We start from the raw sequence: 23,987 nt of genomic DNA, 5'->3' as shown, positions 1-23,987 counted from the left end.
AGTGCGTGTGTGTGTGTGTGTGTGTGTGTGTGTGTGTGTGTGTGTGTGTGTGTGTGTGTGTGTGTGTGTGTGTGTGTGTGTGTGTGTGTGTGTGTGTGTGTGAGAGAGAGAGAGAGAGAGAGAGAGAGAGAGAGAGAGAGAGAGAGAGAGAGAGAGAGAGAGAGAGAGAGAGAGAGAGAGAGAGAGAGTATGTGTGTGTGGGGGGTTGTTGTTTTATGAAGATTACATGTGATATAATTTGTTGTAAATTGAAAATGACCTGTTTTGTTTTGTAATATGAGGGTATAGTGGCCTAGTGGTCTCCTCAATTACTCCAACTCAGTGATTAGATATCTTTCATTTTCTCTCTTTGTGAAAGTTGTTTTGTTTTTCAGTTTTCACCAAATGGAGCTACTGCATGTGTCTGGTTCATGTTTGTTTCTTTGTTTGCTGAAGTGATGTGTTTCTTGTCTGCATGGCCTGTTGTGGATGAATGAATGATGAATGAAAACTTTATTTAACAGATTGCAGAATGGGTACAATACAGTACGGCTCAATACACACAATTGTTAAGGGGATGCAGACCAGAGAAAGACGTTTGTCTTGTTTACATCATACAACATACATGCAACATTATGTGCTTTTGTGTGGCCCTCTGGAAGACTTGTTTCTGCTGCAGCTCACGGGGCTTCTAATAAATGAAATGAAATGAAATGATGACTTCTACTAGGGTGTGAGGTAGAAAACTGAATCTAGGATCCTCAACTGAATGCCTATTAATTCAGTTAAAATGGTAAAAAGAAACTAGCTTTTCATCTCACTTAGTCACTTCCAAGAAAACTTGTAACGCTGTAGCATTTTACGACAAAAGATAAAAACCTAACCGCTGCATCTTTACTCAGTCCTATAATAATAATCAAAGAAAGATGCAAGGATCTATGATTTCAGGATCTATGATTTCATTGGTTGCCTCGGTGGCGCCCGGCTATAAAACCCCGCGCTGTCTCTTCATGCGTCATAACGCAGGGAGAACAGGAGGAGACGAACAGACGAACTGTATGCGCACCGCGGGTACGACTGGACACCGACACATTTATTGGACTCGAATAGCATTAAGTCAAAACACTTCAGTCACTGGAGACCTGCTGGAATATTGATGAGGGAAACTGTGGCTATAACGTTGCAACTTAACGGACAAGGTAAATCCAGTTTACAGAGTTTGAATTGCATTTAACCTTGATTTAATTGGATGCGAGGGACGCGCAGCAACTTGTGGCGTTGGTGTTATGACCCACAATCACATGACTTTAGTTACGGCGGGCTTCATGACAGTATTGTCTACATCATAACAACAACCTTGTTTTCCCTGAACCTCAAGACGAACCTAACAAACTTTGGTCTTAAAGAAACAAGAAAACTGCGGTGCTGTGAAATTGTAAATATATTGACTATTTTGAGTTCTGCTAATTGTTAGAATTTCTTTGTTGATAAGCAAAATTATCAGACTGCAAAATGTGCACATTTCACGTTTAGACAAACATTTTGTTTGCATTCAGTGCTGATGTTTTATTTCTTATACGGTGTCGTTATAAGCTTTGATGACCTTATCACAATTTCCTGGTTTCACAGGCTCCACAAAACATTTTGACCTACAAATGTGTGTCCCGAAATTGTGAAAAATGTGTGTCAGTTAATTGCATTCGGGACCAATTAACACCTGATGGTCCGCTAAATTGGCTAAATGCTATGTAAGCTAATCATATAAAAGAAATGCATGTGCAATTGTCGTATATGTTTATTTATTTAATTGTATTCGAACATTCATCAAACTTTCCTCCCCAAGTTTGTTTGCTTGTTGTTCTGTTCAATAGAATAGAATCATCAATACCCCCTACATTATTTTATTCTATGTACTGTTCCAAAACTAAGGCGCCAATGGATCCTAATAGAATAATGTGACATTTTGATGAGTCTGAAATACAGGGAGTTATTTAGTTGAAAGCAGATGTACAGTATACTACATGTGTGTCACGTCTATCAGTTTGAGGTTGTTGTCATGGTATGCATGCAGCTCTGCTGGTGGGTTGGCTTTGGCACTTGAGTTGAGCTCATATACAGTACAATCGGACACCTGATAGACACGCAACTCTCATAACATAAATAAAAAGCTTGAAAACCACTTAACATAAATTCCTACCCCATCAAACTAAATGTATTTAATTGATTCATTATGTAGAGAGGACAGGTTCACGCAGTAACAAACGACCCATATGAGGAGCTGGAGTCAAATATGCTTTCTCAGCATTTTATCAGAGCAGATGTTGTTATTGGCGCTTTAACGTTTCTGTGACACTGAAAAATCCTTCCTTATGTTGGATGTACATATATATATAAGATATCTTGAGCCAATTAAAGTCCAGGTAAAGCAAATTCAGATAATTGTTTCTAAACACAGTATACATGTTAGATTGAACATAGACTGAAAACATGTGAAAATACTTTGTACTGAATTGTGGAGTTAGACCATTAAACAGCTTTTCACCATTGTTGTGTTCCCAAGATGTTTTGGGCCTGAAATCCCAGCTACAGTAGAGGACACGCTGGAGCCACCCTGAGCGTAAGCCCTCCCCTAACACTATAACAACCAGACCACATTAGCATGGTTCTCCCAGAGTAGTAGCTCAAAAGTGGAGCATAGCAAAGCTAATGCTAACCGTTTCATGTATGTGAATGGAAAGTGCTATAAGCAATAAAAGAGATAATCCGGTTAATCAAATATAAGATTTCTTAGGATCCATGATAGATGTGTTAGTTCATAGCAAAACCTTTTAGTGATTGAATGGAAAAATAAAATAGAACTTGAGCTGAAAGGGAGCTGTTAATCAAGCATGATCTGACTGCACTCCCACACTTTTGAGAAACGGTCTGAGCAGCAGCCAGAGGAGCTGTTTTTCAGCTGGGTTTTATAATACTGTAGTAGTTATTCATGTTTTTAATTATTCAAATTTGGCTGGGTGGTTTAACACATTTTTCTGTGGTGTGGCAAACTCGGAACACATTTATTTTCACTTTACTCCGACTTTAAACACCAACCCTTCCTTTGTGAGGTTTAGACCAAATGAGGTTTATTCTAGAATTGCTAGAAGGTCTGCAGAATTAAAACCACATTTGTCTGTAAAAACGTATACAAACATGGTATGGCCTCATAAGTCAGAGCCTCATTCATTGTCTATGGAGCAGCCCCAGAGTTTACAACCCAGTGACATCACCAATTGGAGGGTTCTCTCTCTGATTTCTAGTTTTAGGAGAGAGTGGTGCATGTTCACAAATACTGACTGAACTGTCCTGGCGCACAGGAATTCCTAAAATGGGTGACATTCCCCTTTAAGCCACCCTACACAGTGTGGATGTGCTGATGTGCAATTTATAAAGCTCAGTCAAAATCATGTGTCATAGTTGTTTTCATTGGCAAGAGACCTTGACCATAATACTCAGCATATAACTGCTGTGAATGGATCTATTATTGAGAGAGTTACGGAGTATAAATATCTCGGCGTCTGGCTTGATGAGAAATTTACACTTAAGTATCATATTGACAATCTTGCGAGTAAACTACGTCATAAAATCGTCTTCTTGTGTACTGTAACCAGCTTTCTAATGTTTGAAAGAGGATTGTCGTTTTGGACTATATGGGGACGTGGTCTACAGATATGCTGCTGCTTCTACTCTAAAATGTTTAGACACAGTCTATCATTCTGCTCTCAGATGTATTATCGTTGACAGCTACAATATGACACTCATCATTGTTTTCTGGTTGGCTGGCCCTCTTACAGAGAGGCGTGATAGACATTGGTATTGTGTTTATTTTCAAAGCTCTTGTTGGTAAGCAACAGCCTTGCATTATAACGATGATGGATTTGAATCCTGGATTCTATCAAACTTGCTCAAGAGATCTGCTTATGCTTACAGTGGGTTCCCTGAGCTTTCTCTAACCTTGGAAAGACTGCCTTCTCCTTTAGTGCTCCATACTCTTGGAACACCCTTCAATGCACTTTAAAGTTTGATATTCTTCCAACCTTTGGATAATTTAAAGCTTTGATTAATAACCACGTCATTTTGTGACCATTCTGGCCTCATACACTCTCTCCATTCTCTCCCACTACTCTCTATTCATCACTCTCTCCATTATGTCCATTCTCTACTACTACTCTCTCTTCATCCCTCGACTCACTGCGTCCATCTCTTACTACTCTGTATATTATCTCTCTTGCCCTCACTCTCCCTTTCTATTATACTCTCTCTATTATCTCTCTTGCCCTCACTCTCCCTTTCTACTACTCTCTCTATTATCTCTCTTGGCCTCACTCTCCCTTTCTACTACTCTCTCTCTATTATCTCTCTTGGCCTCACTCTCCCTTTACTCTCTATTATCTCTCTTGTCCTCACTCTCCCTTTCTACTACTCTCTCTATTCTCTCTCTTGGCCTCACTCTCCCTTTCTACTACTCTGTCTATTCTCTCTCTTGCCCTCACTCTCCCTTTACTCTCTATTATCTCTCTTGTCCTCACTCTCCCTTTCTACTACTCTCTCTATTCTCTCTCTTGTCCTCACTCTCCCTTTCTACTACTCTCTCTATTCTCTCTCTTGCCCTCACTCTCCCTTTCTACTACTCTCTCTATTCTCTCTCTTGTCCTCACTCTCCCTTTCTACTACTCTCTCTATTCTCTTTCTTGTCCTCACTCTCCCGTTCTACTACTCTCTATATTTCTCTTGCCCTCACTCTCCCTTTCTACTACTCTCTCTATTCTCTCTCTTGCCCTCACTCTCCCTTTACTCTCTATTCTCTTTCTTGTCCTCACTCTCCCGTTCTACTACTCTCTATATTTCTCTTGCCCTCACTCTCCCTTTCTACTACTCTCTCTATTCTCTCTCTTGCCCTCACTCTCCCTTTCTACTACTCTCTCTATTCTCTCTCTTGCCCTCACTCTCCCTTTCCTCCTATTGTTCTAAGGTAGGTGTCTCCTCCATCCCAGCATGTTCTAGCTCCTTCCCCTCTTCCCCTCTTCCCGCTTTCCTATCTTCTTTCCTCCCGTTAATGCCCGTTCCACTTATCTTTTCTTCTACCTTTCTTCTGTTCTCTGCCAACTTTCCACGTCCACCTCTCCGCTGTCCCGCTCTAGTCTCTAGCCAGGAGAACTAATGGCCATAGAGACATTTCTTAAACTAAAATGTTTAAGAGTAAGTGGATTAGTCCAATAAAAAAGATTAACTTCAAAGCGGCTGCGTCTGAGAAAGACTGAACTAAGACACTGGGATATATTACCCTGAGGGAAGTCCTGGACAAAGACACCATTCAGATGATGGGGACAGAGAACTGGGAAAGACGGTCCAATATCCTCGAAACGGATTCCTTGTGATATGTGTGTGAGTTCATCCGTGATTGTGTGTTTGTGTGTCTGTGTGTGTGTCTGTGTGTGTATGAGAGAGAGCCGGAAAGAGGGAAATAATTACTGCTTCTGTGATTTGGATGAATGCCATTTGTGTTAGAAGGTTATGAGCTACAATGTGTGTGCGTGTGTGTGTGTGTGTGTGTGTGTGTGTGTGTGTGTGTGTGTGTGTGTGTGTGTGTGTGTGTGTGTGTGTGTGTGTGTGTGTGTGTGTGTGTGTGTGTGTGTGTGTGTGTGTGTGTGTGTGTGCACGTGCATAGATGGGGGGCAGACGGGCAGTTGTCCTTGCCAAAGCTTGCCTTTATTTAACTTTTATCTTTACTTTCATGATATGTTATGACTTTGTTTACTTTAAAAAAAAATTGCCATCTCGCTGTAAGCCTAGCTGCATACTTGCATGAATGACTGCATGAGTGTATCCATGTCTACTGCACGCACACAAGTGAGTAAAACGCTGTGATCCAAATGGCGACCAACTATAAGGTTGCTTTGCGGCTGGTCGCTCTCTGTCTAAATTAACATGATGAAGGGACTGGGAGTGAAAAAAGATACAACAAGAATCTTCCTTAGTTATATGTTTCTGAGACGCGCATTTGATTCATTTTCCAAAACTGCCACCACAGTGCCGTTGCCCTCAGGTCTGTGTCTGCGTAGATATTTACAGATTGTGTGTGTGTGTTTTTGTAGCATGTCTCCACTGATATCCCCATCGTGGTCAATCAGGCCATTCATCCTCGGTTATGGCCTAAGGCATTCTGGGGGATACACATGACTGTTCACACTGTTGTCCTCGAGACAAAGTATCTGTCCTCGAGACTTAACTTATGTGTCCAACACACACACACACACACACACACACACACATACACAGTGTTGCATTTAACCTATCATCTCAGAAGAAATCACATTCCATTGTCTCTGTTGTGTTTTCCTCACCATGCCCCATCCAGATACTCTGCTCAACCACGTACTCGCAAACAAACTGCATTTATATATAGCAAAATATCACAACTTGTGTCTCAGTCACTCACACATTCACACACAGATGGTGGAGACAACCATGCACGGTGCCAACCTGCTCATCTGAACCAGTAAGGGGTGTCTTGCTCAAGGACACTTCGACAAGCTGCCGGGAGGAGCCGGAATCAAACTGGGAACCTTCTGATTACCAGATGACTGCTCTACCTCCTGAGCCACACCCCAAACCTCACCCTGTCACAATGACACGGAGCTTACGGTCAAGTGTTCCCCTTGTATTATGATGCATGGTTGTCACCCACCACACCAGAAATAATATTACAACCGGCAATGGTTTTCCTTTTGTAATAATCAGCTTTATCTGCACTAAAAATGGGGGCAGGGGGGGCTACAGTGTAAGATGAATAATAGTGGGGGGGGGGGGGCTACAGTGTAAGATGAATAAAATATAGCCAAGCATTGGGCATATGGGGCACTGAAGCATAAGCAATATGGTATTGTGCATTATGACATTAAGCATTATGATATTATGAATTGGGGATCGAGCATTAAGCACTATGTCATTGCCCATTGGGCATCATGGCATTATGCTGCCAATAGAGGAAAGGTCAAGATATCTAGGAAAGGTCATGGGATGACCAAGATCAATTGAGTTGTTCCTAGGGGTTGTGAATATTCACAGCAGATTGTATGGCAATCCAGCCTTTAATTTTCAAGATATCTTGTTCTCAGTTTGGCCTGATGGTGGCACTAGAGGGAAAGTGATGAATCATTATCAAACCTTGTGTTTATGCTAAGGAAGATCATTGAGGTTGCCCTCATTTCCAATGATGACAAGTTACAGTTCAGATAAACTAGTAATAATAGTAGTATGTAGTAATACAAGAAGATATAAACAAAGATAAAAACAGGGGAAATCACCTAAAATACAAGATAAAAACGAAGACAAAACAAAGAAGGCTTTGTAAATAAACAAATACCAGACGGCTCTCTGTAAGATAAACTGCATCACCATAGTCCAAAACCGATAAGAAAACTGCTTCAATCATCCTTTGCATTGATTGAATCCAGCTGCATTGATTGAATCCAGCTGCATTGATTGCATGCAGGCAATCAAGGGCATTAGTAGTAACACATGTGGAAAGCAAACTTTCAACCAGTGAGTGACACAGTAAGACCTTTAACCATGGAATTCAATGTCTTTATAAGGGAAGAAAAAAGTTGCCTAAACAAACAATAAAAGAGTTAATCCCAATTCATGTAAGACAATTGTTAATTAATTAGTTCAGAGGTGTTCATTCACATCCCCAGCGAATATGTTTCCTGCCAGCTTGTGGGATCGAACCAGCAAGCCTGATCAGAAGCCCACGTCTCTTACCTTTAGGCCACCGCAAGACTATGCAATAGAGACTAAAAGCAATAGAGAAAAAACTGTTTCAAGTGTCTTTATTCAGTATGTTAACACAAGGTCAACGGTACAAGGAATATGTTTTGCATAAAACGCTAAATGGAGGCAATTCAGTAAGGCAGACATGTAGGGCTGGGCGATATGGCCAAAAATGATATCACGATAACGATATGATTATCGATATTGTTATAAGTATTAAAAAATATATTTTTTTGTATATATATATTTTCTTTTTTTTAACAACAGATTCTTTGCCATTGCCGCCATCTTTAGTGTTACAGCCCCTCACACTCCAGTTCTCAGGCTGCAGCTGGTTTGAAAGCGAAAGTAAACAGGCTTCTCTGCTGACTGTGGCTCCAGGCCTGTTGAATAGTTCTGGCTCTGCTAGTTACTTTTCTATCTTTTGGCGCTTTTTTGGTGGACAAACCGTAACTGTAAACTGTACAAACTGTATTTTAAATGAGAAAGCAAACAAAATAAATGGACAAGAGAAAAATAAATCTCAATTTGGTCAGTATTGTCATTTGGACAAGCAAAGCCATTACTTTAAGTTGCAGGCAAGAAAGACAAGTATGTCCATTGTCTCTGGTTTTAAAACTGCCCTGTTGCAGGTCACAAAAAGTTTTATCGCCCAGCCCTACAGACACGGGTCCCAGAGGCAAAGTTGTAGAGCACGTTCCGCTGATTATTTGAAATGAGTTTGGTGTACAGTAAGGTGTGTGAGTTATGGTATTTTTAATTGTGTTATTATAGCACCACCATGTGGTGCACATGGGCCTTGCCTGAGTAGTGGGGCCCCATAGCAACGGGTTACTTTTGGACTTATGGTTTATGTGCTGCACACGCTTTAGCGGAGAAAACGAATGATCCTTTCAATAGGGTTGGACCCCCAATAAAAGTGCTATATGTAGCTTCTGTACATGATGTTGGATTATTATTTGGGGAGGAACTGCCATAGCGTTGACATAATGTATAGAGAAGTGGTAAAACATTAACTTTAGCTACTTAGGCTTGACGCTTTGGAGAAACCGCTGTCTAACACATGTAAAGGTGTGATGTAGATCTTACAATACCATCATCATCATTAACTGTTATTGTTGAACAGTTAATAACAGTTAATAACAGTTTTAACAGTTTTAACAGAGACTCCTTGGCTCCTTTTCTGTATAAAGTATAACTGTATACTTTATATAACTATAACTGTATAAAGGAACACATTTTCATTGAGTGCCCCCCTCCTACACGTTATATTACATAAATGTTCGTAATGTTGTATAGACCCGATGTGTTCAATTGCAGGTGAAAACAAGTAAATATGGTAAAAATTAAACAAAGGTTCACTATGTGCCTTCACGGTTTGCCTCCACCTTGTTTCATTTATATTTTTTTCAAGACACTTCATTTATTCCATTCTGTGTCTTGATTATAATGGATTCTTTTCTTTCTTTTTTTCTTTTTACAAGCATCACATTTGATCACATAAAATATGATCTAGCATAGATAAATGGCAAATATGAACCATATGCTGTGTATAGATTGCTTGTAATTGAGATAAAGCTAACATCTGTTAAGTATTTATACATGAATTGTTTTTTGGCTTTATTGTCAATCCCAATAATGTCATGGGTCCACCAGACCCGTGAACATTGGGTGATTAACAAAAATGCAAACACCACACAAGGGTTAATACAATAAATATAAGAATTGTGATGGAAACTGGATAGGCATTGAAGTCACTGGTTTCCTGTTTGTTTGTCCAACATCACAGCAGCAGACACTGATGTCTCTTTTCTCTCTCTCAACAGAATACTGAGAGGAATCTGGATGTCCACCCAAGAACCCCCCGCCTAGAAAAAGACCCAGATCGTGTGAGTGGGTGTGTGGATGTATGTGCCTGCATGTGTGTGTGTGTGTGTGTGCTGGTGAGTGTTTTGGACGTGTGACCTTTGTGTGTGAGAGTGCATCTAATTGTGTGAGTGAGTGTAGCCTGTGTGAGGATGAGGATCAACGCACTGCTGTGTCTCCTGGTCATCGGTGTGGTGGGGGCCGTCCGCGTCGTCCGTAACTCTCAGGACGGTCCCGGAGCGGAGGAGCTCTCCGACGACAATGCCTCCCTCCCCATCGCGGGACCGGGACGACCTCGCAGCCCTTTCCCCCCCATGTGCATCAAGCCCACGGAGATCAAGCAGGCCTTTAAGTACGTGAACACGGTGGTGTCCTGCATTATCTTTGTGGTGGGGATCATCGGCAACTCCACTCTGCTGAGGATCATTTATAAGAACAAATGCATGAGGAACGGACCCAACGTCCTCATAGGCAGCCTGGCGCTGGGAGACCTGCTTTACATTCTCATCGCCATCCCCATCAACGTTTTCAAGGTAAATGGAGGCACACGTGCATAAGCGTACACTTTCACGCACACCGCTAACCAATGTAGTCGAGATGAAGTCAAGACCAGAGTTCATTGAGTTTGAGTCGAGACAGAGACCGGAATAATACAAATCCAATTTGATTTCAATTTCAAACCTTTATTTAAACTCAAAAGGCAACTGAGGTTTCCCTCCTTTACAGTCACGTCAAATGTACATGCAGAAATGAGCTTAAATAAAATAAGCATATCAAATCACACACGGCATATACATTCATAATAATAACAACAACACAAGGGTAGACAAAAGCAAGGATAACAAATCAATTCAAACATATACAACTTGATTGACAAAGGTTGGAGATCAAGGTCTTAAACTCTGCAACAGAGGGGAGAATCTCAAGCTGGACTGTTGGAGTTCATTCCAGGAGCTAGGTGCATCATAGCGAAATGCATATTTACCCTTTTCAAAGCAAACTCTGGGACCAGCCAGTCACTAGAACGGGTTCCATAATCCCATTCCAATAATGATGTAATACGAGGAGATAGTTTACCAGTAAGGGCTTTAAAAATGAACAAATACCAGTGGTTGTTGCACCTCTCCGGCAGAGAGGGCCAATCAACCTTCTTATAAAGGACACAGTGTGTTGTATCTATCATCAGTGATGAATTTGAGGGCAGAGTGATGGACCAAGGATTTAAGGGTTGAGGCCGCAGCATGCCTATAAATTACATCCCCATTGTCCAAGACTGATAAGAAAACTAACTCACTTCCTCTCACTAACTCACTTCCTCTCACTAACTCACTAACTCACTTCCTACTAATCAAAGGAAAGCTGGATCTGTTTCTGTATACAGATCCAGCAGTGAAAAATCAAACCTCTGCTGCTCCTCTACCACTGCTCCACCACTCCACTCCAAACTGATTTTGTGACTCCTATTGTTCTGGACCGGGCCAGACCTCACACCTCCACTGCCTCCCACAGGCTGGGGAGATTTTCATCTTAGATTTTTATTCGTACCAAACGCCCCAGCTCCATCCGATTCCTTAGCTTTTTTCACTGTTTACTTATCATGCATTGCAACACTAATATATGGGCAGTACCCCAAGTCAGACTGCCCCGAACCCACTTATTAAAAATTATCTTGGGGGGCTTGGAAGTTCTCAATGGCCAACTGTACAGAGATAGCAATACAATACACAACAGTAAAGAAGTTGTTACTTTGTTCCTCTGATCTCCTTCCCCTTAGTTACTGTTAAGCGCCTTGGGTCTCATATTATTAGTATCATCTGCATACAGATGGGCTTGACAATCATTCAGCGAAGACACGATATCATTCATATAAATAGTGAAAAGGACAGGACCTAGAATTGATTCCTGTGGCACACCTTTAGTTATTGATAAAAATTCAGATTGGGCATAACCCGACTTTACACAGTGACATCTCCCTGACAGATAATCCTGGAACCAATCGCATGCATTTCTATCCAAACCAATAGTAGGTCATCTTTTTAAGAGTAAATGGTGATCGACTATGTTGTTTGTTCTTGTCTAATGCCGATATTATGTTATTAGTAACTAATGAGATGGCTGATAATGTTGGCTCTGAATACAGATGATTAGAGAGAAAGGATATAAATTGATTATTCACTAAAGACTTTCATTAAGCAGGGTAACTTGGAGATACGATGGTAATTATTTAAATCATTTCTGACACCACCTTTATGCAACGGGATCACATGGGTAGATTTCCAGACAGTAGGATATCTTACCATTGAGATGTAAAGTATGGTTAAATTGCTCTGTAATTAAAGGCGGATTAAGCGTCTAATACTTCATGTACAAAGGGATGAAAGGAGAATTGAGGGGTGTGATCCACGGAATTCACACAATCGTGTCTACATCAAAGAGAAGTCTGATATATATTATCTATCAAACAGGTGCCCAGCAACTGCAAAGTGTTTATTAAATGCCAGGCAAATTTTATTCTGGCTAGAAATAACAATCGTCAACACTAATATGAACGGGTAGTGAATTAAAGGTTGTTTTTCTTTTCTTTTTTATCCACTTTTTGTCCTCTTTTTCTATTTTTCTCCCATCCCAATTCCACTGTGCCAATTCTCCCCTCCCCTGTCTTGAACGTTGCTCGCATATGCCCCCCACTGGCCGGTTGTAGGGAGGATAGAAGCCTTGCATCACGTGTCCCCTCCGATACACGAGGAGGCAGCCTGTCACATCTTTTCACCTGCCAGCGCGGACTCTCATTGGCGAGGTGTAACGTGTGGGAGGCTCACACTACCCCTGCCATTTCCTGTCTCTGCTGTGCAGGTGTCCCCAACCGACCTGTAGGAGTCGCTGTCCACAACGTCCAGATTACCACCCATTGACTTCCACCCGCTAACTCTGCCAATTGAGTTAGTACGACGGCTGGCCCAAGTCGGAGGCAACGCCGACAGCCGGAGTCGAACCCGGTGTCTCTTGCGTTGGTGACGAGCGCAATGTCCGCTGCGCCACCCAGCCGCAGAGGTTGTTTTTCTTTAAATTAACTGCCTTCCAAAACTGAGCTGGCTTTGTGTGGGAACTTGTAATTAGATCTAAATAATAATCAGATTTAGCCGTTCTGTGGTACATCTGTTTCTGAGCTGTTTTGAAGGCAAGCCAGTGCTGGTGATCACCTGAGCGTCTAGCACCTTACCAGGCCATATTCCAGTCATTAAGTAGAGTTATCAGTGCAGTGGATGTTGCTGTGCATAATATAATTCATGAAAGCTTGTTCATTTAAACACTTTTCATGATCGTATCTGACCTATTTTTTTTTTTTATTTAAATTTTTTTTTGCAGTCCTCACACATACAGTAGGACAGTGATCAATATGACCTAGTTCAAAAACACCAGTGGCCACAATTTTGTTAATTATGTTCAAAAATACAAGATAAATTAGTGTGGATTGTGAGCAATCTTTCAAGTTGGGTCTAGTCGGTTATCATCTGGGTTAGGTTTAGGTTACCACTGACTTCTTTGAGGTGATCCGAGTTACTATTTAGCCAGTTCAAGTTCAAATCAACCGTTCATATCAAGACTTGTGAATTAAATCACATAAGTCATTTTGTTGGTCCGGGGCTCAAAATGTACGTAATTTCTCTGCTAATTGGCAATTAAAAATAAATCATAAAACATGTTAGCAAAATTTTATTAGATAGGCTATAGTCTGGTGGCTGAGTGGCGCAGGGGGCAAGGCGCTCGCCACTAACGCAGGAGATGCTGGTATCGAGCCCAGCTCTCGGCGTTGCTAGCGGCTTGGCCGGCCGTCATACTAACACAATTGGCAGTGTTAGAGGGTGGGAAAGCCGGTGGGTGGGGATTGGACGTTGTGGACAGCGACTCCTACAGGTCGGTTGGGATGCAAGGCTTCTATCCTCACTACAGCCGACCAGTGGGAGGCATAGTCTAGCAACGTTCAAGACAGGGGAGGGGAGAATTGGCAATACAAAATTGGGATGGGAGAAAAATAGAAAAAATAAGGAGAAAAAAAAGTGGATAAAAATAAAAGATAGGCTATAGTGTGTATTTGTGTGTGTATGTGCCCATAGGTGTAGTTTTATATTGGGATGCTAGGCACATGTTCCTACCAAAGTCACATAAACACAAAGTGTCCCTACAAAAAGAATTGCAGAGTGAAAACTGGAGTTTTTGTATTATAATTCACAACATTACAGTCTTGCAAAACAGAGTCTTTTTATCTGTTATGAAAGTGTAGGTTGACCATTGCATAAAGATCGGCAAGCTATCCTATTATCCAGCAGATCCAGCTCAGCTACAGGTGCAAGTGTAGGGTAGATGGCATGTGTAGGGTAGGTATCAGCGCAGATCCAGCTCAGCTACAGGTGCACATGTAGGGTAGATGGCATGTGTAGGGTAGGTCCAGCTCTAAGCGCTGGTACTCTGCAAATGAAGCCATCGCTGGCAGCTGGCTTTGGTGTAATTATAAAACCTTTCCGGCATGAAGCAGAGAGAGGGTGGTTTGGTTAATCAATCAAACTTTATTTGTATAGCACATTTCATACAGTAAGTGCAACTCTTTGAAAATAATTGCAAAGAGTAATTAAAAAGTGTCTTAATATTTATAAAAAGAAATCACTATTTTTCTTATTTTACTACACTTTTTATTTTATTTAGCACTGTAAATAGTTTAAATGTATAATAAATAATAAAGTTGTCCCCCGAAGAGGCGGGTGGATGGAGTGCTCTCAAAAAAGGGCCGGGAGTTAAAAAAGAAATTTCAATTAAAAAAAGAATTATAAAGAAAATGTCCACAGATTCAGAAACCCATAGATCCTCTTTGGCGGGCCTAAAAGGCTATAGGACTGGTTGAAATTGATTGATTGATTGATAGATTGATTGAAAATTGTATTAACAGATTGCAGAATGGGTACAATACAGTACAGCTCAATACACACAATTGTGGGGACATGCATTATAAATGGCTTTTTTCTGTGTTTAGCATGGTTTTATAGTAATAGGGGTTAGTATCAATGGGTCTGTGTCTCTAATTACCATATTGACTCATCAGTCTAGTCTCAAGTTCACGAGATCTTCCCTCACTCAACTAAGCTGTTCTGATTTGACGGTATTGTTGACGTGAATAGGGTAGAGAGATAGAGAGGGAGAGATAGAGAGGGGGACCGTCTTCTCTCACACACGCAGCGTTTACACCAGCGTTTCCGTTAGCCGGTAATTACCGGTATTTGACCGGCAAAATCTGTTGAAGTCCGACATATTTAATCTCTCCGGTCATAATGTCAGGTGAAAATAATTCCCTCTAAACACAATTAGATTATTTGAATTGTATTAAAATAGGCTAAAATTAAATAGCCTATGCGATGAACGAAACAAACAATCATTACATTTGTTTCATCGTTGCTTCACCAAGCAGCCGGTCTAATAATAACATCCTGTTGTCAGCGCGAGCTGGCTGCTGATATATTTGCGAGAAGCATCCATCTGCCGGCCGGCAGGGTGCAGTACTCCAATTCAGCCATTGGCAATTCAGCTGTTGGGTGGGGGCGCTGCTGAGCGGTTTCCAGACCGGACCTAAAAACACTGCTGCTCCATGCTTCACGTAAATATATCAGCAGCCAGCTCGCGCTGACAACAGGATGTCATTATTAGACCGGCTGCTTGGTGAAGCAACGATGAAACAAATGATTGTTTCGTTCATCGCATAGGCTATTTAATTTTAGCCTATTTTAATACAATTCAAATAATCAAATTGTGTTTAGAGGGAATTATTTTCACAGGACATTATGACCAGCACCAAGTCGTTGGGAGGTGGAGATATACATCACGCAAACCCACGATAATGTTGCCGTCTCTCTCTGCCAAATTTCTCAGTTCTTCGCTTGATATAATTAATACAAATGTCCAATATAACGGAATTCGTTAGCTCATAAAAATGTGATTATAACAGACTGCTGTTTATTAAGGTCGGGCAGACTGCCCACCGACACCTCAAGTCGGCAGCAGCACGAAGTCTCGAGGGACTTATTTTATTTGGAATATATTAATGACTGTATATACGCAAAAATAGCCTAGTTTTAAGTTAAAATATTATAAATGCCTTGATGATGTCATTCTTTATATAGGCCTATCAATTGTTTTTAAGCTCAATAAACTCTGACCGGAATTTATCCCATTTGTCCGGTAGATTGAAATCTACCGGACACTCTGCAAAAAAAAATTCTAACGGAAACCCTGGTTTACACAGTGCTCCGTGCCTCCGTGTGTCCCTCTCTCTCTCCCTCTCTCCCTCTCTATCTCTCTCTCTCCCTCGCAGTCGAGCACCAGCATATCACTGTAATATCTTTGCGCATGCTCCCACATGCACACCCGTATTCCGATCCGTACAATAATAATCACAGGGGTATATATTGTCATTTGAAACAAGTTACCAATGCATTGTCCCGTGGGATTATGCCCCCCTGCGGCAAAATTAATTAGTATCCCCCTCAGTCTCTCTCTATCTCTCTCTGTGCCAGTCGCAGACTGTGTGGATGACTGTCACTCAAAGTGCTTATGGGCAGAGCCAGGCCAACACAGCCTGAAATCCAAAGTGAGAAAAATGTGGCTTTTGAGTACTTGATTAGAAATATAAAACAATGAATTTTTTTTAATAAAAGCTTACAGATGTGTTCAATAGACTCACAGGAATTGTGTAAAGTTGCCCAAATAGTGCTAGGAATAGCAATGCATGTCCCCTTTAACACATTGACCGCCAATAACGTTGTACGACGGGTTTGCTGGTCATGTGAATTCTGCCAAGCCACGCCGTACAACGTTATTGAGATCATATTTCATTTTTTCGACATGGTATTCATAATTCCGCCACCCAGCCTCTGCTGAGACAGTGGGACTCTGCACAACCGTGCAACGCTTCAATACCGCCGCCTGGTGGATGATCGGGCAAGTTACAACCGGAAATGGATCTGGTGATCTCGGTGCATCTGGGAAATCCGTCCGGCAGTCACATATTGTTGCAGGACTCTAGACACACATCCGTGTATATGGATCGCTGCCATAACTCAATAATCGATATGATTTGGGCGTTTATTGCGCCATACAAACCGGAAATGGATCTAGTCGATCAACGTCAAATAAGTGGGATCTTTTTCCTCCAGTCTCATCGGCGAACGGTAAGAGGACAGTAACGTTACTTTCAGCTTGATTGTTTATTCTTTTCAATGCAAACCGCTCTGATCAATATATCACCCATACTACATAAAGCATTTACTGACGATCACGGAATTATAAACGACCCCCCCTTTCATCCGCGCATGATGAGTCATAACGTTTAGGATCGTATTCAGTTGGATTTTTTAATATATCGTGTATCGCGAATAAACTGCAATCGATAATCTATATTATGCGTTTAGGCCTATAACTAGCGTTCTAGGAATTACTGCAGAAAATGATAAAAACACTTATATTTTAGACGGTATTTTCGTATGAATGAAAAATTATAACGTTCCTACATCCTGAACGATAGATAATCGATGTTGAATGGGCCATAGTAATGTCAATTTAGCAATACAATTAAAAAAGTTATAGCCCTGCAAAGAAGGTGAACATCTCCATAGGCTTAGACTGGTGGCAGTGATCATACATTGATGGATAGAAGCGTGGCAGTCAATGTGTTAAGGGGATGCAGACCAGAGAAAGACTTTCGTGTTCTTTACATCAGGGTCCCCCATTTTCAATTCATCATAACATACATGACATACAGATAGACAGTACTGTTACATCTAGACATTTATGACATACCAGATCTACAAATATACAGTACTGTTTATGACCTTTAAGAAACACATAAAGAAAGTGAGGAACACCATCAACTTCAACATTTCCAACTTCAAACAAATACGGCCCTCCCTAACACTTGAAGCCGCAAAGACATACCTACACTGTATGGTCTTCTCTCACATTGAATATTGCCTTCTAAACTGGTCATTTACTGGGGCCACAGCCATGAAACCCATAGAACAACTCTACAACAGAGCATTGAAGGTATATGACAGGAAACAGTACTCATACCACCACTGTAAAATCCTGGATAAGCATCAAATTTTTAATTTTGAAAACCTCAGACGTTATAAAAGTTCCTGCTTTGTATATAAATGCCTGCACAGATTAGCCCCTCCCCCTCTCAAGGAGTTTATCCACGAGAAAAGGAACACTGGATTAGCCACTAGATCAAACACCAGAGGGGATTGTGAGGTCCATTTTAGAAAGACCGCCTTCAGCAAAAATTGTCTATCGATAAAGGGAAGTGGAACATGGAACAGCCTTCCGGTCCCCTTAAGGGAATGTCCCACCCTGTCCACCTTTAAGGGCCAACTCAGGAAATGGCTGTTAGACAGCCAAATATGCACTCATTAGGGATGTTAGTGATGTTGTACTGACTGAATGTCATGTTAGTGTGGTCATGTCAGTGATGTCAGTTTTTATGAATGAACGTTGTATGGTCCGTTTTGTGTTTGTTATGTTAGGACTACGGGTGGAAATTAGCCCTGTGCTATTCCCGGCATATTTACGTCCTTATCATGCTGTGATGTTATGCATACACATGTAAATGATGTTCATTAATTTGCATTGTCCTTAATAAACAAATCTTAAATCTTAAATCTTAGTACAGAAAGAGTCTAAAAAGAGAGTATATACATTTGAGGGGGAAGAAACTGTACATTGGTGGAGGTTGTGTAGGTGGGGGGGGGGGGGGGGACTGTAGATTGAAGGTGGTTGGGTGGGTGGGGTGGGGGGGGGCCATAATAGCTTAGGTTAAAACTCTAAAAGTGAAGGCAAATAACGCTCTTGTTCTCGTCATTGTTTTATAATAGGCCAAAATAGTCTGTATTAATGAACAGTTGGCATCATATTTGCTGATCTGCCTAATAAACTACTCTGTAGTCGGTACTCTAATCTGTTCTGAGAAATTGGTATCGGTGCGCCTCTGTTGTATGTACACACTAAAAATTATATACGGTAAATGTACAGGCTAGAGGAAATATATGTCTTCTGAATTGGTATGCTTTTAGGATAATCTGCCCCTTTATTTTCTACCTCAGTCAGGGTTCACACCTGGACAAATGGGAAATTCATGAGACTAGATTTTCTAGTCATGAAAAGCCTGGAAAATTTACAAAAATGTATATACTGGGGGAAAAAATCTATGTTGTCCTGGAATGTTTTAATTGCATTTCAGCCGCTCCCTCAGAGGGCCTCTCTAAACCTAGTATATTTAGTTTGAAACTTGACTGTTGGTATAGTGATTATAGCAGTGCTGCCCAATTTGGGGCCTGCGGGCCAAGTTTGGCCCACACTCCCTTTGTCTTGGCCCGCTATGGTATTTGACAAGTTCATGCTCATTCTCTTCATTACAAGTGCTGTATCTGAACCAAAAACTGAACCAAAAACAAAACATACATTTTGTGCAGCTGAAAAGTACATAATGTGCACAGTGCTACCTCCCTAAAATACATACATCATCTACGAGGAATTACGGTATATTCTCTCTGAGGTGAGTTTATTTGCACCACTTGTCGGCTGTGGCACGTGGTTTGCGACACTTTGTCAGAAAGGTGTCTTTCCTTTTTAAATATGTTTAATTCAGTATTGTAAACTGTCACAATTCAAGTAATTCTAATACAGAACATGATGGTATTTGTAGAGTAGAGCTAGTAAGAAAACATTTCAATAAAAAAAAAACGGGAGGCCAGATGACCTTATTGTACAGTTATCAGTGATGGGTGAAGCAGTCGCCTGTAATGAACTTGAGACACTTCTGGGGTTAAATGTGTCAATACTAGGCCTAGCGGTAAATTATGTTATATAATATATGTTATATAATTTTAAAACTCCAGGAATAGTCCTGGAAAAGTCCTGGGAAATAATTTCTCAAAGAGTGGGAACCCTGTCAGTGTTTTTATGGTGTGGAAAGTAAACCCTTTAGCAGGCTGATCAAACTGTCAAACTAGGCCGATCAAATGTGAATTTCAAGATCCAGCAATTTCATATCCTTTTTCTTGCCCAAAAGGTTTACCGTTTAGGTGGAAAAGAGTTTATTAAACTGCCATGTGTTTCCCGTTTGAAAAACGAAGACGCATTTGTAAGTCATGGACCACCCTTTGTCAACACGTGGAGTTGAGTTCAAGGCCAACCTTGAGTTCTCCCCACGTCTTGGCTGGAATAGGTGAAAATGCCCCATAAGCCTTGAGACATTTTACTACCAGAGCCATCTGCAACCCTCAGGTTCCAAAGGAGAAATATGTGAAACCTATTTAATTTTCCAGGCTAAAATAGATTCACTTTGAATGAATGTGGTTAAGTTCTTGTGCTGCATGGCCGGGAAATGTGTCTTTGCCCACATGCTGTACCCCCTCTCTCTGTTCGAGAATCCATTCATACATGCTGTACCCCTCTCTCTGCTCGAGAATCCATTCATACATGCTGTACCCCTCTCTCTGCTTGAGAAGCCATTCATACATGCGGTACCCCCTCTCTCTGTTCGAGAATCCATTCATACATGCTGTACCCCTCTCTCTGCTCGAGAATCCATTCATACATGCTGTACCCCTCTCTCTGCTCGAGAATCCATTCATACATGCTGTACCCCTCTCTCTGCTCGAGAATCCATTCATACATGCTGTACCCCTCTCTCTGCTCGAGAATCCATTCATACAGCTGTACCCCCTCTCTCTGCTCGAGAATCCATTCATACAGCTGTACCCCCTCTCTCTGCTTGAGAATCCATTCATACATGCTGTACCCCCTCTCTCTGTTCGAGAATCCATTCATACATGCTGTACCCCCTCTCTCTGCTCGAGAATCCATTCTGAACAAATAAACACAAAGGAAGGAATATCAGTCTGACGAATGGGAAATGTATAAATGTGTCTCCTCTTGCATTTCAAGTGAAGTATTTCTCCTGCCTTCCCCTTTGGTTTTAAATGTAGATGGTAACGTAATAATAGTAATGGTAACATTCAACAGGAAAGCAAGAAGTATATTTTGAAAACAATATCTATTTCAATGACCATTGAAAATATACGTAATCCCTGGTGGGTCTTTATTGAGAGAACCTGGTCAAGTGGGTACGGCGCAATAATATGTAGTACTGTTCTTTAGTTTTGTATTCGTAAGGGGTGGACAATTACGCAGTAGAAATACTGGAACAACACTGGATTTTATCCCCTGGTGGTGTCGTATATTTATTTGATTCACACTGCCCTGTACTCGAACTAATCTCGGTCCTCCAGGGAGACGGTCTTTAGTGATGAAGAGTGTTAGCTCTGGGAGCTCTGGGGTTGTTCTTGGCCCTGGGAGCTATCATAACAAGAGAAGAATCTACAAGGCCCTATCTGACCCTCATAACAAGAGAAGAATGTACAAGTCCCTATCTGACCCTCATAACAAGAGAAGAATCTACAAGTCCCTATCTGACCCTCATAACAAGAGAAGAATGTACAAGTCCCTATCTGACCCTCATAACAAGAGAATAATCTACAAGGCCCTATCTGACCCTCATAACAAGAGAATAATCTACAAGTCCCTATCTGACCCTCATAACAAGAGAAGAATCTACAAGGCCCTATCTGACCCTCATAACAAGAGAATAATCTACAAGTCCCTATCTGACCCTCATAACAAGAGAAGAATCTACAAATCCCTATCTGACCCTCATAACAAGAGAAGAATCTACAAGGCCCTATCTGACCCTCATAACAAGAGAATAATCTACAAGTCCCTATCTGACCCTCATAACAAGAGAAGAATCTACAAGTCCCTATCGGACCCTCGGAGAGACGCTGTCTAATATTTACACAGATGAGATTCTGCAGATTCTGACAGAGATTCTTGTCGTGTTTTTTGTGTGTATTCACATTTCTTACCTCCTGATTGCCCTTCTCTGTTTCTTTCTCCAGCTCATCGCTGAGGACTGGCCATTTGGCGTGTACATCTGTAAGCTCATGCCCTTCATCCAGAAGGCTTCAGTCGGTATCACTGTCCTCAGCCTGTGTGCCCTCAGCATTGACCGGTTAGTACAGGCCTCTGCGGGGATCAATAAATTAATATCTTATCTCATTTTATACACACACACACACACACACACACACACACACACACACACACACACACACACACACACACACACACACACACACACACACACACACACACACACACACACACACACACACACACACACGTACATTTCACCACAATACTGAAAGCCAGCTGTGTGTGTGCAGCTACCACGCGGTGACGTCATGGAGCAGGGTGAAGGGGATGGGGATCCCCCTGTGGAAGGCGGCGGAGGTCACACTGATCTGGCTGGCGGCCGTGCTGCTGGCGGTGCCCGAGGCTCTGGCCTTCGATATGATGGAGATGCCCTACAGGGGCAACAAGCTGCGAGTCTGTCTGCTGCATCCTGAACAGACTACAGACTTCATGAGGGTAAGGCACTCTAATGCATGATGTAGTCTAAGAAGTATCCAAGACCAGTACGCATAAAAGACTAAACGAAACCATCCCCTGTGACCCTCATGATTAGGAATAACTTCAAGTAGGGGCAGCTACGTGGCGTAGTGGGCAAGGCGCTCGCCACGAATGCAGAGACGCTGGGCTCGCCTGTTCGAGCCCAGCGCTCCACATTGCTTTCAGTTTAGCTGGTCGTTCATACTAATACACATTGGCCGTATTAGGGGGTGGGAAACTGATGGGTGGGGATCGGGCGTTGTGGACAGCGACTCCTACAGGTCGGTTGGTGCGCCTGCGCAGTAGAATCAGGAAGTGTCGGGGGCAGCGTGAGTCTCCCACGCGTTACTCCTCGCCACTGAGAGATCGAGCTGCGCAGGTGAAAAGATGCGACTGCTGTTACCTCAAGTACCGGAGGGGACTTGTGCTATGTATGACTTAGTCCACATTGCAGCCGGCTTGTGGGAGGCAAGAAACAGCGTCCGTGACAGGGGAGGGTTGAATTGGATGATACGAAATTGGGATGGGAGAAAATATAGAAAATGGGAGAAAAAGTGGATAAAAAAAAAAGGAATAACTTCAAGTAATCAGCGATTTAAAGGGGAACTATTTTACTATTTCTTTCACTATTTGGGCACTTTTACACAATTCCTGTGAGTTTATGGAACACCTCTGTAATTTTATTTTCTTTTAATTCATTGTTTTGTATTTCTAATCAAGTCCTCAAAAACAGCATTTTTCTACCTCAAGATCTTAAGCCGTTTTGAGCCTGGGCTCCAACCACGGTGGGAACTGTGTGGAGTGTGTGTGAGTCTCAGCAGAGTCTCATGCAGCTGAGTCTCTCTGACATCACAAATCAGCACATTTTCAGATGACTCAGTTCAGTGAGGGTGAATATTGTGAGAGGAGAATTGGAAGAATGCGCCAATATGAGAATTAGAGACATAGATCATATTAATATAAGTCCACATAGCTAGGAAACAATGCTAAACACTGAAAAAGGCCATTTATAAGATAGTTCCCCTTTAAAAAATAATTATAGAAGTTATAGCTAGTTGTGAATTGTGTTATCCAACTAGTTTCACGTAGCCAGACCTACAGTATGTCCACACTAGCAATCAAATCACTCATAATCACCGTCAGTGATAAAATCAAACTCACTCACAATCGTCCAGGGCGGCGCTAAGCACAAAATGCACCTTGCAAAATGGCGTTGGGGGAGAAACATGTCTTTGTCACAAGGCTTTCCATCATGTTGGCCAGTGGGAGGTTTACAGTATATGCACGGTCAATGTCCTGTGAGTCAGACGGTTCATCCAATGGGTCATCCAACAGGCACTGGAAATGGAATACTCCACAAACACATACTCTTTATTCAACACGCAGAAAAACATTCTATTCAAAATGCAAAACCCAGCGGAACGTTTCAATGCAAAGCAGCTGCACAGCGTGAGCCGCAACCAGTTACATCTAGACTTCCAACAAGTATTTTCTTATTCAAGCTGTGACCAATCAGTAGGCCTAATTTGTGGATTCAAGACAGAGAATACCGTGGCAAATCCCTGATGGCACATGTGGAGTCAGTGAAGCATTGTTCCACGCTCTGCATACTGCAGTGCATAGTAGAGACAAACAACTTGTAACGGCCCACAGTATGGCAGACAAGAATCCAACAGCACCGACACGCTGACAGTTCAGATGTGGCAGGCAGAAACCGTTTAATGAGTAATGCAGGAGTCAATACCAGTATATCAGTCCATGTGGAAAACACATCCAGT

At 41.8% G+C, this 23,987-nt stretch overlaps 1 protein-coding gene across 2 annotated transcripts in view; it reads left to right on the top strand.

Moving 5' to 3' along the window:
• Nucleotides 1–1,012: 1,012 nt before the first annotated feature.
• LOC311243350 (endothelin receptor type B-like) overlaps nucleotides 1,013–23,987 on the top strand; it is a 33,647-nt gene continuing 10,672 nt past the window's right edge. Inside the window, exons 1-4 of one of the 2 annotated variants that reach the window (XM_084332550.1) lie at nucleotides 1,013–1,178; nucleotides 9,618–10,190; nucleotides 21,657–21,769; nucleotides 21,984–22,188. In XM_084332550.1, the coding sequence (XP_084188676.1) occupies nucleotides 9,810–10,190; nucleotides 21,657–21,769; nucleotides 21,984–22,188 (699 nt within the window). In that variant the 5' untranslated portion in view covers nucleotides 1,013–1,178; nucleotides 9,618–9,809. Of the gene's footprint in view, nucleotides 1,179–2,575; nucleotides 2,597–9,617; nucleotides 10,191–21,656; nucleotides 21,770–21,983; nucleotides 22,189–23,987 lie in introns of those variants that run through there. The other variant, XM_084332551.1, reaches the window with a different exon arrangement.

The sequence above is a fragment of the Notolepis coatsorum genome, assembly GCF_963971535.1.
Source record: "Notolepis coatsorum genome assembly, chromosome: 16".
Lineage (NCBI taxonomy): Eukaryota > Metazoa > Chordata > Actinopteri > Aulopiformes > Paralepididae > Notolepis > Notolepis coatsorum.
The sequence above is the reverse complement of the archived record's forward strand: the minus strand, read 5'-3'. Positions and strand labels throughout refer to the sequence as shown.